The sequence below is a fragment of the Pungitius pungitius genome, chromosome 18, assembly GCF_949316345.1.
Source record: "Pungitius pungitius chromosome 18, fPunPun2.1, whole genome shotgun sequence".
Lineage (NCBI taxonomy): Eukaryota > Metazoa > Chordata > Actinopteri > Perciformes > Gasterosteidae > Pungitius > Pungitius pungitius.
In genome coordinates, this window is record NC_084917.1 from 1,368,067 (window position 1) to 1,381,404 (window position 13,338).

Genomic DNA, 13,338 nt, shown 5'->3' on the forward strand with positions numbered 1-13,338 from the left:
AAACGCTGCACGTTTCATACACAAGCAACTCAGGATGCTTTACATAACAAAGTTTAAAAAGTGTGAATATATAATATAAGAAATAGATACATTAATCACATTAAAAACTAGGACACTTGAATCTGTACAATGCAACGCTAGTAATATACTATACTATAGGATGTTCATAAATAATACGTTAAAAAATAACAATGTAAACTGTCTACTGGTTATTCTTCTATAAGTTATGTTCTGACAGATGTGCCCGCCCCCTTTCCCCCGTAACAGCCAATAGAAACACACTGTGAAGGTGACGACCAATCACAGCAAGTATTTTTGACTAGAGTTTGACCAATGGCGACGCCGCGCTGCGAGCGGTACAGCAGCCACAGTTCACTGCAGTGCAGCAGCCAACCAGCAACCCGCTAGCCGACAGAAATATGGATGAAACGAAGATACGAGTCAACGGGTACGTTAACTATTGTTCTACGTACCTGCGATGTGCTCCTCAAAAACAGCGGTTACATTTCGGTTTATTGCGTGTCGTCAGGTCGCGCGCGCTGTCCAGCTCGCCTGCGCTGCGCTTACAAACCTGTAATAAACAAACTCAGGTCAACTTAACGTTAGCTAGCTGGGGGAAGCTAGCTGGCTAACGTTAGCTAACCGACTGCTTGTCAGTTGTAGGTAAGCAAGCTAGCTAGCTAGTACGTTAGCGAGCCCAACCGACCCAGCCCTCCCGTAGAGTTGACAGCCAACTTTAACTGGCTGTCTGACAGCGGAGCTAAAGCAGCTAATGTAGCTGGTGTTTTTGTAAATGTTCAAAGCTAACGTTATTTGTGTGTGTGTGTGTGTGTGTCTGCGCCCTGTGGATGGTGTTCATTGTGGTTAATTAGGATCAGCGATTAGCTTGAATATGGCTGTTTATGTTTTGTTAACTGGTGATTGTTGACAGCAGATATCATCTATAAATGTGACATGGACTGGTTTAATTTAATCTGTAATAATTGTGTCTTTTTTTTTTTTTTAAATATTGCTTTGATTAATTCGTTAATCTAGTTTAGATGAGATTCATCTTTATTTTCAATGCACAGTGGTTGTGAGATAACAATATAAGAATTTAGAATTTAACCAGACATGCAAAACCCATTGATGTGCAGAGTGAATCAGAGGTACAGACCTTCCATACAGTATGAATAAAATGTAGAATACTAGATGTTTAGTGCATTTAACACTACATGATCTGTATAAATAAGTGTAAGTGCAGAAAGTGACTACTACTATCTATACAGAATAAATACCCACAGGTATAATCCTGAGTATATGTTATAAATGTATTTAGTGCATAGACCATAGTATATGAATACTCTATAAGGGAGTAATGCAGTATGAATGGGTGGAGAATGGAGGAAGTGCAATTAAGTAAGTGCATATGCACTAATTTGTCAGCGTTGGCCAATACGTCCTCATTACATGTCTGACTGCCCCCCCCACCCCCCTCCCCCACACTCTCCCCCTCTCTTGGTTTCCAGCTGTCAGACTGACCTCCTCTGCATGGGCCCATAAACATGTCCACAGATGACAGTATCTCTGAGGATGTGTCCAGCTCGGGGGCCCTAAGCCATGGCCATGCCAGTCCTGATGGAGACGGGGGTAAGGAGAGCGAGACCTCTTTGGTGTCCTCTGAGGGGACATCAGCCTCAGGACTGGCTGTCTCAGAGGAGAGACACGCAACCTCCCAGCCAGCAGGAGGCCCAGTGGAGAGCAGGCCCATGGATATCACACCAGCATGCAACACCATCAGGTGCAGCAGCCGTAGACACGTTAGCGTTTCTGTGCAAAGGGTCTCTGGTAGACCCTCCTTCTGTTAGAGGCCCATATACATGTCCTCTCGTCTTATGTGCTAAATTAAATTCTAAGAATATGAATCTTTGTCCCATGGAAGACCATTGTTGTCCCTGATTTCGCTTGAACTCCACAGAAAATGTATAAGGATTAAAAACTTTTTATGCTTTAATTTGGTCATTGTTTAATTTCATTTTACATCCAGGCTGCTGTGCATCTACGTCCTGGTCTGGATGTATTTAGCTGATTGCTACACATATATTAAAACCCTTTGTTACAGTATGTGAATTCATTATAGCTGCTTTTCTCGCAGGAGTCTGTGTCTGAGCACAAATGAAGCATTTGAACAAGGGAAGAGCCTCCCATTCATCAACCCGAGCTCCCTCGAGACCCTGAGGGCTTTGGTGCAGGAGATCCAGAGCAGCGGGGAGACCGACCCTGAGATGTGGAAGGATTGTGAGGTGGGAAAATACCACTAAAGCCTGAAAGCCAATAGTTAATGTACAATATGAGAGTGTGAGATTCCCGCTGATGATGTTGAAAGTTGGGGGTAGCGGCTGTGGCCTCGTATCTGAGCTGCCACTTTGATTTATGGTGCAGATCACCTCTGACAGTAAGACATTCAAAAACACAAACACACAATCAACACAGCAACCCGCTGCAGGTGATCTAGTCAGAAACAGGAAATGACCGAAAAGGCAGAAAACTAGAAACTGATGCGCTCCATCAACAAAGACATTTCCCTCCTCCTCATTGGACTCGCTGCCTTTTATTTGACATACACATCCGATAATGAATAGAAATCTTTGGTCTGTTATTGCATGACCAAACATGTAAGGGCTTCTTGTTGTCTGCGTCACACACACTTCCCCTCAGAGATCCAGATGAGATGCTCAGCCTCCCAGGGATGAAGCGTATTTCTGTGCCATGTATACGTGTGGCAGGGCGGATGTAGGCCACGCACACGGTTCTGATTCTGCCGCACTGCGTGTCTGCATACGTTCATACATGTTGGTCCTGGTGGGCCCACGTGGCCGACGGGCTGATGAAGAACTTCACACAAAGACAATGCAGCACATTGTGTCACTGCAACACAACACCTTCACAACACTGTGCTTTAAATAATCATTGTTGATAAGTTTTATATATACCCGATGCCACCTCCTCATTCTCCCTCATTGAGAATCTATGAATGCGTCATTATTGTTCATTTCTCTCATTAACGTGTGTGTGTGTGTGTGTGTGTGTGTGTGGATCTACGGGCTCATTAGGTAGCTCCCACTTTAATTTAGGATCACCATCTGTTGTCTTTCCAGTCTGCCACAGCAGTACGAAACAAGAGGACAAATGTCCCCGGCTGGTTTCCTGCAGGTTGACGTCTTGCTGGGACTAATCACACTATTTATTTCTTTTTAACGACAGGGCCGATGGCTGCACCTGTTTCAGCTGGTTGAGAAGCAATACCAAGATCAGATAGTCGCTCAGCAGGAGCAGTACCAGTGCCAAATACAGGTGAGGCTGTATCGTCACGGCGATACAAGTGTCCAACGATGCTAACCGTGTTTATCCGGTTCAACAATGCTGTGTTTTACTTTGTCCAGTTGATTCAGGATGAAATTAAGGCCCTGGTTCAGCTCCAGAACCGCCCGGCCAGCGTCCAGCCGCACGCCGAGTTCTCCCCCGCCTCGCTCACCAAAACCACCACCGGCACAAAGGACTACATCTTCCCCCTCAGGGTCCCCAAAGGTACACCAGGGGACTTTGAGAGCCTGATCGCTTTGAGCCCCCCCCATCCTCCGCCCCAGAGACCCAAGAGCCGAGACCAGGCGGAGGAGCGGGCCGCCACGGGGCTCAGCAGCGGCTACGGGACTCTGTCGGCCTGGGAGACGGGTCCAGAGCCCTCCGGGTCCCCGGGGAACCACGAGGAGGGTTGTGAGAGGAGGGACAAGCGTCACTGGTCCCCCAACCTCCAAGAAGACACAGGGACAAATGGGATTAGGGGCCAGCAGGATTTACTAAGTGACCCGTTGGACTACCAGCAGAAAACCTCTGGGTGAGTTTATTAAAGACGCTCTCACACTTTAAGGGAACAAGTTTCATCACCTTTTTTTAAGTTGATGCAGGGAACTTGTTTGCAACAAAATGTAAAAAGACCTTCTTAAATTGAAAAGAAATCAACAAGAACAAGATTCAGGTGATTTTTGCCACTGATTCTAAGCTGAAGGAGCCGCACGCTTTCGCCCCCTTTAGCACCCCGTAGCCCCCGCTATGACACCTTAACCCTCGTTAGCACTCTTTATCCAGGACCATAACCTCCTCTTCTGTTGGCAGCACCAGCCAGCTGCTGACCTCCTGGGCCCAGAGGCAGAAGCTCAAGCCCAAGAGGAGCAGAGCGGCGCCGGCTTCATCCCAGAGCCACGAGTACGAGGAGCAGCCACTCGGCCCCCGAGAATCCCACAAACCAACGGACCTCCCCGACCAGGTAGCACTCCGGCTGCTCACAGATTGAGTCCATATGGGAGAAATGGGTTGTGAATGTTCCCTCTGGTTCTAATCCACTCGTCTCTCACCGGGTTCCAGGTGCCGCGCGGCTCCTTCTGCCTGAGGAGGAGCGACAGCCTGACGTCGGAGGCCTCGGGTGAGTTATGCAGAGACTCCTCGTCGCTAAGACACCGCGTGGCTAATAGAGTAAACGTCTGCCACAGGTGACAGTAAGGTGGCGCCGTTGTCTCAGCGAAGAGGTTATGAAGAACAAAATGTCCACTTTTTCATTTCCTAAAACATTACTTTTCATTAACTTTAGGTGTCACATTAAATCATTATGAAGTTTATATTGTGTGTCAGAATTTTTGACATTCTTCCTTTCTCTGACACTTTAGTTCCGACAGAAATGGTATATCTTTAAATCTTTTTGTGTGTATGGCTCAGAGGAAAAATAGATATCAGGCTCTGCGAGATGGATATTACTTTCAAGCTGATACGGTTTTGATCTCATCACTATTGCATTTAAAAGAAAAATATATCATCACCAAACCGATCTTTTCAAATGGACTATATTAAGAAATCAATGAGATTTGTAATGAGTTTTTTTTATCTGCAATAGGCCAAACAGCAGGGTGCTCGAGCCATTTCAGCTTATTTTACATAAATCCTCTATTTTATACGCATGAACAAAGGAAGAGAAAAGCAAAACCCGAACTCTGTCTTCAGGGCGTCTCTCGCTCCTCCCTCATCACTTTGTGTCCGTATCCAACCTTCACACATCTGCGACTGCAGTGAAAAGAACTTCACAACGTTAGGACCAAGGGAGCGTTTCTGCCCCATCAAGCAGAGGGAAGGAATCACAGCACTTGTCAAATAAAAGGAATTAATCCCACATTTTCCATTTAAAACATTAACAAAGTTCCCCCATATCTTCAAATGTAGCTGCTTTTGAATTCAGTCACATTATGCTGTGGATTATTTTTCTTACTTTCATCCAGAAGAGAATAAAATGGATTAAAATGACTCCGCTCTGTCGCAGGCCTCACGTACTGGCGTCTGACCGAGAGTGAGCTGTACCACCCGCTGCCGGACAGCTTCGACAGCGGCGCTTACCTCCTCCTGCAGGAGGCGTCCTTGAGTCTCGTGAGTCACCGTCTGTCCGACAAACATAAAAACAAACATGCAAGACGTTACGTGTTGCCTTTGAGGGGCCTCTCCTCCTAAAGGTCTCCTCTCTGGGTCGCAGAGTCCGTCTCAGGAGGCTCGTCCGTCTCTCAGAGAAATCTACAAGAACAAACAAAGAGCCGAGTGGGAAGACTCCGTCACCTCCGGTCCTTCGTCTCCACGGGTACGTCGCTCTTTTTTATTAGTAGCATTAGTGACCGCTTTGTCCTCAGTCTTTGTGAAAAAAACAGGCGGCGACCTCCACTTCTGAAGAGTGACGTCAGAGCTTAGAAGCCATCAACGTCTATGAGGAAATGACTCTACTTCTGTGTAGTGACCAGCAGGGGGCGACTCCTCTGCTCCCATAGACGTCTATGAGGAAATGACTCTACTTCTGTGTAGTGACCAGCAGGGGGCGACTCCTCTGCTCCCATAGACGTCTATGAGGAAATGACTCTACTTCTCTCTTGATTTATTCCCTCAGTAAACATTGTAAACATGAGTTTATGGTCTCAGTCTCTAGTTTCAAGTCTTCTTCAATGCAGCATGATGTTCATCCAGTGAATGATGCTGCAGTTCCTTTTATTAGGTGTTGACTTTGGACCCGGCAGCGAACCAGCGGCAGTCGGATCGAACCTCTGGCTTCACGTCACCCTCTCACTTCAGCAGCCCCTCGTTTGCCGCTCAGCCCCCCCACTCCCCGAGAGCGGGGACCCCCGACAGCACGGTGGAGAGCAGCCCCAACCCGGGAGACACGGACTGCATCTCCGACGCCTCCAGCGCTTCAGCCGCCGGACCTTCCCCTTCCGACGGGCAAAAGCTGTGGGGGAACGCGGCCCGCGCCCCCCCCTTCACCCTCCACGGCGAGAGCCGGCGCCGCCCCCTCGCCGCCAGCCAGCAACGCGGAGCCGCCGCCCCCTTAACCAGCGAGGAGGAGGAGGGCAGCAACACCCACACCAGCACCGTGAAGCCCCGTCCGGCCTCTGCAGGGGGGCCACACGCGGAGAGAGCTGCTTCTCTGGAGGACCCGGTCGTCCTTTCTCTGTGAGGACGCAGGTTCCACTGATGATTCACTGCGCCTGATGTCCAGTTTCCGATTGTTGTTGATTCAGCTCCTTTCTTCAACACGTTTACAGACTGAGGCAGAACCTGAGAGAGAAGCACTCCCGACACGTGGCCGATCTGAAAGCGTATTACGAGTCCGAGATTCAAGTGCTGCGAGACAAGCTGAACCTTCGAGATCTGCCCCGGGACCTGGAGGAGAGCAACCAGGCCCTCGCAGAGAGGTGATCCTCATGGCTTTCTCCAGAAGCTTCTGTGTTCTCCTGTTTACGACATTATTTCTAACGATATCTTCCCTGGAACAAACCAATCTTCTTCCTGCTTCTTCTTCTTCTATGTATTCATAAGTTTAGAGTCCCCGCATACACACACCGCTCAGTTTCATTCGGTTTCCTATCTCTGTGTATTTGTGATTCCTGTTGGTGCACAGGTGCAAACATCTGGAGGAAGCCCTGGCTGAGGCCACCGGACGCATCCGACACCTGCAGGCATCCAACGGCCTGTTGGAGAAAAAACTGGTAGGTGGTTTTATTTGATCTTTTATCCCCAGCGTCAATTCTCTGAAGCACTCTCGCTGGAGCCTGGACTTCACTCCCTGACGTGGCTTCCCCCCCGTTAGGCAGCCTGGCCGGAGCGCTACGCCGTGGCGGGCGCCGCCGTGAAGACCTTGCAGCAGCGGCTTGAAGACGGCAGGCGCTCGGGCAAAGAGAAGGACGCCTCGGTCGCGCGCCTGAAGGCCCGCGCGCGGCAGCTGGAGGAGGCGCTGCAGAAAAGCTGCAGGGAGGCCGCAGAGGGGGAGGCGAGGAGGGAGAGGGAGTACAAGATGCTGCAGGATGTGAGTCTGAGATGACGTCGTGCGACCTCTGACCTCGAAAGCTCTATCTCATTTTATTTATTAATACCTTAAAGTCACTTGTTCTTCTATATGTTGAGGATGTATTTTGTCATCTGGCGCCGTGTCAGTTTATTCCATTCAAGGATGCACCAACCAGACATCTGAGAACATTTTCTATATTATATAACAGTTAATTAGAAGTTATTGAGGTCAGACAAACCTGCCTCCTCCACCAGACTCCATTCAGAAAAACACTCACTTTAATCAGCACTGATGTTCGTTATAACGGAGGATCTCTGGTGTCTCGTTTGCTCAGCTGCTCGGACAATACGACTCGCTGGGGAAGGAGCACGAGGGACTGAAGGTAATGGATCTCTATCCTTATCTATAGATAGATCTGTCTATATATACATACATACATACATACATGTTTAGTGGTTTGTTCGTCACTTTAAACCTGTTGCCTTCCTTCATCTTTGTGTATCCACAGAACAACTTGGTGTCCACAGAGAACAAGCTCGTCGATGCCACCGATCAAATATCAGACCTGAAGAGGTGAGCGGGTCCATTTGAATTTAGCTCCAACAAACTTATTATAGTAAATATCAAGTTGTGAAAGTTATGCAACTTGTGTACTTTTTCTGTGGTCCCACTAAAGCACTTCTAATAGAATAAATAGTTTTCTTTATACTCGCAGCTGCCTCAACAAAATATTATTATTATTGTGGAAAACTTGCTGCTGTGGAGTTTTGATTGTCTCAGGTATCGCTCAGCAGGAAAGAGGTGTTTTTACAGAATGTCACACTTTATTATAATATAATATAATTATAATATTATAATATAATATTACTACAATATTCAGCCAAAAGCAACACACAAGGTTTATTTAAAAAAAAAAAATCTGGACGCAGGTTCTCAACACCTGAGAGGAACCACTGCGTAAAGACCACAGAGCTGCAGCCTGTCACATGGTCACATGGTGTGTGTGAGCTGCATGGAGGGGATGGAGAGTAATCAATAGAGCCCTGATCACGCCGCCACTCAGCGACCTTCCATTTAGCTGTTTCAGCTCCGCCTGCAAATTCAGGCCTCGACGAAGCACGTCAGGTCGATCCAGTGGAGTGTGTGTGTGTGTGTGTGTGTGTGTGTGTGTGTGTGGTGCTTTAGCACTGAAACTAATGACCTGAAAGTGCCACGAGAGGTTCAGAGACCTGGAAGTGGCCTCTTTAAAAAGAGGGAACAGGAAAACGGGGACTAGATGACTTTGTATTTCTCTAAACCAATCACATCCTCTGGGGGCGTGGCTAAGCTCATTGAAGCGACAGAAAGTGTGTCTTAAGTCTTGTGACCATATTCTCTACTACCCCCCCCCCCCCTCAGAGTAATCTCCAAACTGGAGTCTCAGGTGAAGCAGCTGGAGCACGAGAACCAGGCGAGGGCTCGTTATTCTTCTCACAGCAGCACACAGCCATCTGGGGCCGGGTGAGCACCTCCATGTACTCATGCTATGTCTCATCTACAGTAGGTAGATGTGTGTGTGACTTTAAATGTCCTCTTGACTGCAGTCTCCTCCACCATCCTGACCTGCTGAGGTCTCCGGGTAAAAGCACCGCCCAGACGGACGTCCCCCGCAGGAAGTCCCCCTCCGACAAATCGCCCCTCCCCCAAACTACCCCCTCCAGTGTCCACAAGAAGTCTCCGTATTTATCAAACGACCAGTCATCAGGACCCAGGAGCTCTGTGGACTCCTCCTCAGCTGGGGGGAGCTGGAGGTACGTTCTGATCGTTCTGCATGTTTTCAGGATCACTTGGGGGGGGTTGGGGGTTTGAGGGGGTTTAACCGACGTTGCGTCCCACAGGTGTGCGTCTCCCCCGGAGTGTGAGCAAGCGCTGCCTCAGCAGAGCCCGCGGGAGGCGGCCCGCAGGGAGGGAACCTGCTCTCTGACCCCTATGATGAGGGCCCTCATACAGCTGGAGGAGACCAGAGCCACGGAGAGCCGGGCCCCCTGTAAGAACCTCCCCCTCCCTCCCCCCCCCCATACATGCACACACATTAGAAAGAAGTCTAGAATCAGCACCGATTGGACATCCACCAATTCTCATCTTGGCGCCTCCTCACGTCGTGGCGCCTCCTCACGTCGTTGGCCTTTCTCTTCGCAGGGGTCGGCAGTCAGAGGAGCAGCGCGGAGCGGAGACACAAAGAGGCGATTCAGGAAGGAGGCGGGCTTCAGGCGGACTGGGAGGCGGTTAAACCCGGAGGGGCGGCGCCCAGAGCGGAGAGAGGAGGAGGAGGAGGAGGAAGAGGAGCAGCAGCGAGAAGAGCAGCGGCTCTGCTGAGAGCTCAGAGGAGTTTGTCTCCAGACGGCCACAGATCCTCGTCACTGCCTCCAGAACATCGAAACAAACCCTCAACCACGCCCAGTACGTCCTCCAGGTCAAAGGTCATCCTGACACGTCCAGGAAGTGGGCTTCATTAATACTCTTCATTCAGAAGTGGATGCTTTTATCCTTCTGTCCTTAATCTCACGTTGAATCCCGTTAATTATGTATTAAATTAAACTGAGCCGAGGAAGACGAGCGCTGAAATGTGTCTCCCACCCGATGGATTGATTTGAGTTCGTTATGGCCGTCGGGTTGTTGATTCTTTTCTCTCCTCCCTCCAGCAAAGAGAGGAACTTTACTCATGCCCATGTCTGCCAAGTCCAGCCCCAAACGCTGCCCCACCGAGAACTACTCCACCGCCTTCGGCCACCCGATGCCGAGGGAGCAACACCTGCACAAAAGGTGAGCCGCCTTCCTGCCCGTGAGAGGGGGAGCAGCAGGTCGACGCCTACTGGACGGATGCAGAGGAGACGAGGTCCAGATGTTGGCTGTTTTCTCTCCAGCTGCCGTTGTGACGAGGCCCGATGGCTCCAACGCACGCGGCCAGACGCCAACTTGTCACACAGTTGTGCGGTGATCTGGTCATTTGTTGGCTGAGCTCAGCCGCGTGGAGCCGCTAACATCTGGCTCCAGTGGTGAAAGGGTCAAAGGCCTCTGCAGTAGCTCCAGGCGTTTATTGGCCTTGATGGATACACACACCCTGGTGGACACACTGGGTGTGTGTGTGTATATATAAAAAATATATTCACGCTCAAAAAGTAGAATTAAGGTTGAACATTCCTTTTCCTTCGCCTATTGTCATAAAACCCATTAATATTATAAACTGGTCTGTTCCCTTTTCCAGAAATCCAGAGTCTGGAGTCACAGACATTTCAAAAAGCCGGTTTTCACTGTTTATGTACCTGTTTCTAACAGAAAGTTGGCTCCTCTCTTAACATCTGTAAATCTGAAGTGACGTGGTGTTCTAGACGGAGGACTTGTGTGTCCACATATGAATCAGTAACAAAAGGCCCCTGTGTGCAGCCCCGATGGAGAACAGGACCAGAGACGCCACTCGTTCCACAGCGGCAGTCCCAGGAAGAGACTCGTGTTCCCCTCAGCAGACGGTAAAATACACATGTTTGGATCTATATATATTAATAATGTAGCTGTGATTTAAATTCAGGAGTGGAAACTCGTCGCTGTGGTGTCTGATGATCTCATGTAGCGTGTTGTTAGCGTGTTCTGGGCTTTTAGGGCTGTATGACGTGTTGTTGTAACCCTGTCTGTGTCCTTCCAGGCGCCCGGCCGGAGGAAAGCTTCCAGCTGGGCTGGGAGGACCGGGGAGTCTGGGCCGGATCCGACCAGCAGGACCCGTGGGACGCCTCGGCGCCGCTCCTCAGGGACGGCCCCCCCTCGCTGGCCGAGGCCGAGAAACTCCTTGACGAGCTGACGCAGGAGAAGCTGCAGGTGGGGGTTTCTAAAAAAGCCTCAAAGTGCTTTTCCAGATGAAAAGATTCCAGCAGGTGGATTAGAGGAAGAGAAAAGGCTTCATCTTTTGTGCAGGAATTTGTTCAAAGTTTAATATATTTTGAACAATGAAGGAAATCTTGCTTTATGCGGTGAAGAGATATTAGTAGATTCATATGTTTGTCATTTGTTCACGTATATAAAATAAGACATGAAATGTTTCCCCTAAAAGTAACCTTCTTTGTGTTGAATAAGAGCGCATTTAAACTAAAACAGCGTCATTGGGGTAGTCGAATACACGAGTTCACTGCATGTTCATAATAAAGCCGAACATGCAGCAGGATCAGTGTGTGATGGAACAGAGGACTGTCCTCGACCCCTTACGTAACAAAGACCTCCTTGTTTTTATACCGCCGCTAAATTACTTCTATTTTTAGCCCCCCCCCCCCCCTCCGGTCATAAAGGGACATCAGCGACTAATCCGATGAGTCCAGTCACGGGCCGGTTGTTGCATCAATATAATTATTTTTCTTAACGAATGATTAACCTGCGTGTGCGTGTGTGTGTGTGTCTCTGTGTGTGTGTGTGTGTGTGTCTCTGTGTGTGTGCGTGTGTGTGTGTGTCTCTGTGTGTGTGTGTGTGTGTGTGTCTGTCTCTGTGTGTGTGTGTGTGCGTGTGTGTGCAGGTGGAGGGAGCTCTGAGCCGGATGCCTCGTGCAGGCGGCAGAGTGACTCTGCAGACTCGCCTGGATGAGGTAACATTGATCATCTTCTTATCGTTTTTTTCCCCCAATGTTTGCTCGATTAGTAATTGGAGCTGAACGATCCACAGATTAATTATTGAAGTTATTGTTTTTCCAGCTTCTCACGTGTGTGCTGCTTTTCTTTGTTTCATATCATCACAAAGGCAGAAATTAGTTTAGAAATTAGTAGTCTTTTGTTAACCACTTGATCAGCTCTCTTGTTTGATTTCCTTTGAATTCTCTGAATATCTTCTGATCACGTGACGTAGGCACCAGTTACCACGGTTACAATAACAACTTTACTAGGTATGCGTGCGATGTGCTAAACCCGACCTCTAACCGATGGCCGATCCTCCTCAGGTGGCCTTGGAGAACCGCCTGGAGACACTGAACCGTGAGCTGGGATCCATCCGCATGACCCTGAAGAGGTTCCACGTGCTCCGCTCCTCCGCCAACACGTAACGGCGTCCACGTGTACAGCAACTCCTCCACGCCATCTTTTTTATACGCATTACTCTGGGATATTTTTTATATGTCTGACAGGCAATTTTTTGGAGTATATTTTTGGTAATGCACAGATTTTTAAAGTTGTTTACTTTTTCACAGAATATGAATATGATATGTTTTACTTGCCTTTACAGCAGAGACATTCATCCACTTTGGAAACATCACTGCCTTTTTTGATCACATGTTTATGGACATTTTTTTTACATCAAACGTATTTTTGTTTCTGTATGTATTTGATGTTTATTTCTATTACAAGTATTTTTTTTCCTATTTTTTTGTGAGCCAAATGTATGTTTCTGTACGTATTTTTATTTTATTTCGCAAATACTTTTGTTGTATTGTTTTTGGGGCCAAATGTATGAGACTTGAAGGAAATATTTGTTTACTTGAATCGATCGCCTTTTTCTTTGTTTACTTGTCATTACATACCTGTCTGTCTCTTTTGTCTGTCTTTCATTTACGGGATTAGGCGACTGGGATTATTGTAATATCAAAACCAGCACTTCTTCCCTAAACACCTCCTCCTCAGTTGTTGTATCTCCGATGCCCTGCATGGACTTTCTTGCACTGCTTCCTTTTGCCATGCAGACATGAACTTCACTGGAACTCAAATGTTATTGTTGCACAATAAATTAAGCTTTTTAAATAACTTTTCTTGTCTTCATTATTATGGCATTCAAAGTCAAAGGAAGTATGTCAATTTCACCGAATGGTATTTTTCGCGGTTAAATTGCTCTTTGAGGAGGGAAGACTAAACTACTGCGGTTAGCTAATATCCTCTGCTAGCTAACAGCTAGCATCCAGCTAACACACAAAACCAGCTAGCATCCAGCTAACACACAAAACCAGCTAGCATCCAGCTAACACACAAAACCAGCTAGCATCCAGCTAA

The 13,338-nt window shown here is 48.1% G+C and overlaps 1 protein-coding gene across 2 annotated transcripts; it reads left to right on the forward strand.

Annotated features, from left to right (window-relative positions):
• Nucleotides 1-346: 346 nt before the first annotated feature.
• On the forward strand, nucleotides 347-13,095 carry LOC119226357 (M-phase phosphoprotein 9). 2 transcript variants are annotated; one of them, XM_037484265.2, is made up of 24 exons: nucleotides 347-448; nucleotides 1,509-1,780; nucleotides 2,135-2,282; nucleotides 3,244-3,333; nucleotides 3,423-3,874; nucleotides 4,153-4,303; nucleotides 4,402-4,459; nucleotides 5,345-5,448; nucleotides 5,552-5,653; nucleotides 6,059-6,513; nucleotides 6,606-6,755; nucleotides 6,962-7,049; nucleotides 7,151-7,366; nucleotides 7,683-7,730; nucleotides 7,857-7,921; nucleotides 8,747-8,848; nucleotides 8,932-9,138; nucleotides 9,226-9,374; nucleotides 9,527-9,787; nucleotides 10,030-10,150; nucleotides 10,772-10,854; nucleotides 11,028-11,197; nucleotides 11,883-11,951; nucleotides 12,300-13,095. In XM_037484265.2, the coding sequence occupies exons 2-24, from the start codon at nucleotides 1,545-1,547 to the stop codon at nucleotides 12,399-12,401; spliced, it is 3,627 nt and encodes a 1,208-aa protein (XP_037340162.2). In that variant the 5' UTR covers nucleotides 347-448; nucleotides 1,509-1,544; the 3' UTR covers nucleotides 12,402-13,095. The 2 variants fall into 2 exon arrangements, with proteins under 2 accessions (XP_037340162.2, XP_062414907.1); XM_062558923.1 differs by having other exon boundaries at nucleotides 384-448; nucleotides 1,555-1,780.
• Nucleotides 13,096-13,338: the final 243 nt, after the last annotated feature.

Bases quoted from the DNA above. Each gene is read 5' to 3' on its own strand.
- LOC119226357 (XM_062558923.1), top strand. From the start codon at position 424: ATGAAACGAAGATACGAGTCAACGG. The intron at 3,334-3,422 runs GTGAGGCTGTAT...TACTTTGTCCAG, and splicing joins AGTACCAGTGCCAAATACAG to TTGATTCAGGATGAAATTAA. The intron at 7,050-7,150 runs GTAGGTGGTTTT...CCCCCCCGTTAG, and splicing joins GCCTGTTGGAGAAAAAACTG to GCAGCCTGGCCGGAGCGCTA.